This window comes from Alternaria incomplexa (assembly GCF_024043165.1).
Source record: "Alternaria incomplexa strain BMP 0042 chromosome Unknown scaffold_6, whole genome shotgun sequence".
NCBI classification, from domain to species: Eukaryota; Fungi; Ascomycota; class Dothideomycetes; order Pleosporales; family Pleosporaceae; genus Alternaria; species Alternaria incomplexa.
The window spans coordinates 1,766,818-1,772,065 of NW_026249855.1; the positions used below are offsets into that span (position 1 = coordinate 1,766,818).

The 5,248-nt window shown below is 51.0% G+C and overlaps 1 protein-coding gene across 1 annotated transcript; it reads left to right on the forward strand.

The window, feature by feature from the left end:
• Positions 1–3,198: 3,198 nt before the first annotated feature.
• Positions 3,199–4,221, forward strand: J4E90_005152 (uncharacterized protein; the record flags this gene model as incomplete). Its single annotated transcript, XM_051434708.1, has 1 exon — positions 3,199–4,221. The coding sequence occupies one exon, from the start codon at positions 3,199–3,201 to the stop codon at positions 4,219–4,221; it is 1,023 nt and encodes a 340-aa protein (XP_051291964.1).
• Positions 4,222–5,248: the final 1,027 nt, after the last annotated feature.

Sequence of the window (5,248 nt, forward strand, 5' to 3'; positions counted from 1 at the left end):
TGTACCAGAAATGGCTTGGGTTGTAATGTGAACTAACAAAATAAGATTGACTAACCCCTCTAGCGTACGGCAAGTTGCTCGCAACGACGCATTCTCTGCAAGTTGCTGGAGGAAAGACCCTTCGCAGCCGTCATCTGTACAATCGTAATCACACCTTATCGCTGCTATAACATTTTCGTCCGCGATATCTTGCAGAGTCCTGTGGTGGAACACGGACACGTTGAAGCTTTGGTCAATTGGAGACAGTTGTAGTCCGACGACTAGAGCACCTGGAGGGTATAACGTTGCAATAGGTACAAGCCAGCAAAACATAGCAACAGCTACAAGCATTGGCGTTTCGAAGTACAAGTGGTAGTTGAAAAGGCGGAGCGGATTGGTCTGCACTTGGAAAAGATCTTCGATCAGGCTGATCTGCACATTGTAAGCTTCCGTTCCGCTAGCTAGACTGAGAAATATAGTACCCTGAGAGTGCGCTTTCTGAACGTTGCCCAAAGGTGTTGCGTATAGCATGTGCCGATGCTTGCTATTATTGCAGCGCGAAATGCGGTGACTAGCACTAGCGATACCGTAGTAGCGTAGGCTTGTGGTACTGTAGTAGTCTTCGTGGAAGGCATAGATTCTGGAGAGATGATACGACCGTCGAGGTATACGAAGAAACAGTAGTGCGTTGCTGCACAAATAATGGCTGGTTAGACGCCGTTAGTATTATGAACAAGCAGATGTACAACGCTGTTTATCATGCTTACATATGAGGTAGAAGCCTAGTATTGTGACAGGCGTTATCCATGTCCGTTTCCACCTCGGGCGTCTACCAAGTAAGGTGACAGGCAGGTGCTTGATTGAACTTCCAGTTTGGTCGGAAGAAGCAGGCTTTTCAAACCTTTCCAAAGCTGTGTCTGGGACTGAAGATGGAGTGGCAGTCGAGACTGGGTCGAGGCTTGATCGAAGCACCGGGCTCACGTTGAAGCCTGAGCGGATGGATTCATTCCCCGGTCTCATCGCAGCCTCGTCATCGCGAGGCTGGATGCCGTCCAGTTCTTGCCCGCCTACAGTGGCCCTCTGCGGCGAGGACTTCGTATACTGGTGCATTGCGAATGGTAAATAGATATCTCTAGGCGCGTCGAAGACGGCTCCTGAGGTGGTAGAAGAGCCTTCAGAACGGATCGCAGTAATTCTTCCAAGGCTGAACCTAATATCAAGTTGAGCGGCACGGCAGATGATCAGGCTGAGGTGGGGGCCTGCCAACGATTCGGCGCCACCACTCTTCATGTGTAAAGTCGTGACCGTTCAAGATCGAAAGCTGAGAGATGATTGAATACAGCATACGCCACATGCGAGGTTATCTACGACATATGCAGATCAGCTGTTCCAGAAGCATTCTCGTCCGTAGTGCGGGCGTTGTCTATCGTAAGCAGAGAACATGCTCACGCCGTAATCATACCAGCTATTGCCTGAGATGCATTGCGATGACCGTGAGCCAAGCTACTTTGTAAAGGCATGCGCAAGTGACTATGGTATGTGCAAGACCGTTTGCGGGTTCTAGTATCCTTCTCGTGTCATATGCTCTAGCCCTGAATGTAGTGGCCTTGGGCGCTTACAATAGGGTGCTGCTGGACTGTAATCCAGATCCGAATATCGCTTCTTTTCGGTAGTGTTGACTCTCCGCATGTCACATTCCGTTGGAGTCGCTTTCTGCCGGGTACAGCGCTGTTGCCTAAACACTAGAAAGCCCTTGGCTGTGAACGAGATGGAATTGAAGCTCGAATGGCAGCGCGAAAAAGAAAGTATATGACGCGTGCACATGGCATCCGAAGGGCTGGCCGTGCTTCTGCGGCCCATGGAGATGAAGCGCGGCGCAAGCAAATGCGATCGCGGTTGGAATGCCAAAGAGAGTCATGCAGATGGATGAAGCAGGCGTGGCAGGGAACAGTGACGCGGGCGTCGAGCACATATCGTTAGCGCATAATTGGACCCTGCACAGCCCCGCGCTTTTCCAGGGGCCTTGGAGATGGCCTGCCGACACTCCAACAGCCTCGCATATACCCATACCGTACTACCGGCGGCAACAGTCGTCGCTTGCGCACTTCCTTACCGCCAGAATCATCCTTGATTCCGAGTTATCGCATCAACTAGATCCAGGTGCTGGCCGCTCAGGTAATCACAGATTAGCAGGTACGATGATGATCCCCATCCAGCGTGTTCCGCTGGGATGATATTGAGTTGCTACACTGGATCCCTCGATGTTGTGCTTTTGCACCTAAAGCACCGAGCTGATTCGATTGTAGACCTCACTGGCCCTGATCCATCGCGAATAAGCCACCCATGAGTTCCGAATCCACACTACGCCTTCTACGTTGAAGGCCTCTCGAACGAGGGCTATCGCAACCGAAAGAACCCGATCAGATGGAACACTCGGCGGCAGCAGAACTGGCATGGTCTATCGCGGCAGAAAGAAAATCATAGCCTTGCAACACAGCCTTCCACCCTTCCGATTCGGGATTGCTACTGAGGTCGCAGATATGCGGCGCACCCTCGACGATAGCAAGGCCCGATGATACACCTTCCATTACGAGCGCCTCGTACGTCGCCCGCGACTGCTCCCAGGGGATCAAGTCATCGCTCGTGCCATGAACAAGGTCGGCGTCTTGTACTGGCCTCTTACAATCTGTGCGCGTGGGCTGGCTCAGATGATTTCCTCTAATGCAGGCTGTGGGAGAAATGCATCACCCTAGAAAGATGCACACACCTTATACAAGGAAAAGATTGAGCAGGCCTAGAGCCTACATCAACGTTAGGCCACCTACTTTGTAGGTTTCTACGTTAATGTAGGCTGCAGACCTGTTTAGCTTTTTCCTAGGATGACGTGCACAACATGAAATGCATCGAGAGCTCGCACATTTGTATACACTCCGGAGAAAGTCCCAGCTAAGTGCTGAGGACTAATTACTATCAACGATATTGTAAGATACTACAATAGTATGGCGAGTGCGAGTGATGCTGGATTTGGGACCTTCGCCGCTGCTATGCTATGGTTGAGTGGGTGCAAGTACTATGGAAGTCAGAGAGAGTACCATGGAAGTAGGGGCAAGTACCATAGAAGTGCAGCTACTAGCAACCCGAAACCTCCGAAAAGATTCTGTTAACCTGCACCAAACTTCAGAACGTCAACACACACAGAAAATCAGCAACGTAAACAACATGAAGTGGACGAAAGAAATCATCCGCGCGAGGAACACCCTCCTCAGAAAGCATTATGCGCAATTCGACGGTCTTCTTGAATATGGACCGGAGTGGAATACGCTCGCCCGTTCCGGAACAGTATGGGACAAGGTCTACCAGATACGAAATGCAGCACCCTGGAGAGATGCGCAACACCAAATGCGTCGAGAACTTGCGTACTTGGATACGCTGCGAAAAGATTTCCAGCTAAGAGCTGAGGACACATCACCATCAAAGATCATGCAAGATACTACAATGTTTTGCAGTAACGTACTTGCTAATTTTTCTTGGAGAAGCTGCGCCATAGAACACAACAGTCTGTCGTTAGCGACCGCAAAGAAGGTCGAAGCGGCCATACCATTGCAAAAAGACGGTGGAAGCGCGTTGCTCAACGCGATGAATTTGCGGCTTCCATCCTCGAGCGAGTTGATAAAACTCGACAACGGCGAGGAGTCCAAGGAGATAGAGTATCTCCAACTGCGCAACAACATTGTTGCACTACAGGCTGTACTATCGAGTACCTATTTCGAGCGAGCATCAACCCCGGAGAACCTCCTAGAGGACATAAGGATCATATCAAGGATACTGTTTCGAGGCATGCAAATGCCATTCAAGGCTGGCTTAATCCGCCACATGCCAATCAGCGTTCGCTCGAACCCAAAGGCCATATTCCCCTATCCACGCGAAGTCGAAGCGAATCTGGAGCGGTGGTCAAAGTTCGCTGCGCACAACCAAGAGGACATACATCCTCTGATAAAGGGTGTATGGGACACTCTGTACTACGTCAGCGTCCATCCATTCCCAGATGGCAACGGCCGAACATCACGCCTCTTGTTCGCTACACACGTCGCCAGACATGGCATGATCCCTGCTATATGCACCGACGGGCTCTCAACAGAGCAGTACCTTAAGAATGTGTATAGCGCCATGATAAAAAATCCGCTCCCATGGTGCAAGGATGTGATCCTCGCGCAAATCGACGTGCTGGAGAAACAACGGTAATATCAACCCGCTTAGTATCAAATGGAGGACATGAGACGTCGAGGCCAAGTCAGATAATGCTTAGCATACCTATGCAACCAGACTGCGACACGGCATACTCGAGGATCCATCTGAGGAAGGCGCCGTTCTTAGGAGGGTGGCGTCCACCGACTGAACAGGGTACTGCCTTGTTGATGGCAGACCTTGTTATGCGGAAGGCTTTGGCAACACCTCAAAAAGCGAGCTGGTTTGGCGAAATGCCGCAAGACAATTGCACAACGTGCGACGTGCCTACTTAATGATCGAACAGTACATATAGGAACTGGGAAAGTATACGCTCCTTGAGCTTTTCGAGGGGTGTGTATCATGTTGCCACTGTTCATGCTCTGAGTTATAGCTGTGCGATGTTACTGTATCGCCACATGATCAATTCACCGCGAACCTTCCCCGCGTCTCACCCGCTCTATGCCACGCATCTACGTGCATCTGTCCCACTGCAACCCTCTCATATGTATCGCCTACCGAGCGAACGAGCATGAAGTTGTAAGTACACCACTCTGCATCGCGAAAAGCTTGATCGTACACCTCTTCGTCTGAGAAATATCCATTATCCGAGAGATGAGAGATGACTGGCCCGTTCTTCGTGAGACTGTTGTTCGACTTCCAAGCCGAAAGCGCGAGGAGCTTCAGGTCCCCACTGGCGATTGAAAGCACATGCTCTTGCGGAAGGCCTATGATCGTGCCGCAACGACGTTTATTGCTGTCGAAGACGTAGTATGAGTCTTCGGCGATGGGGCTAGATGTACTTTGAAATGGGTCAAAAACCCCTTTTGGAACCTTGGTGAGTTCGAGAGCTTTCAGAGGGACGCTCATACATTCGAAGACAATCGTAGCCGGCATGGTGAGCTGATGTCTGGCGAGCGGCTTGAACAACGAGCTTATCGGCCTATGCCCTGGGCGCACCAGGTCTGCGTATCGGACTCGCCCAATCCAGCCCGCCCAACTCCAGCTTGGTTGTTGCGAGGCTGTCAGTCGCCGCTCGATAGTA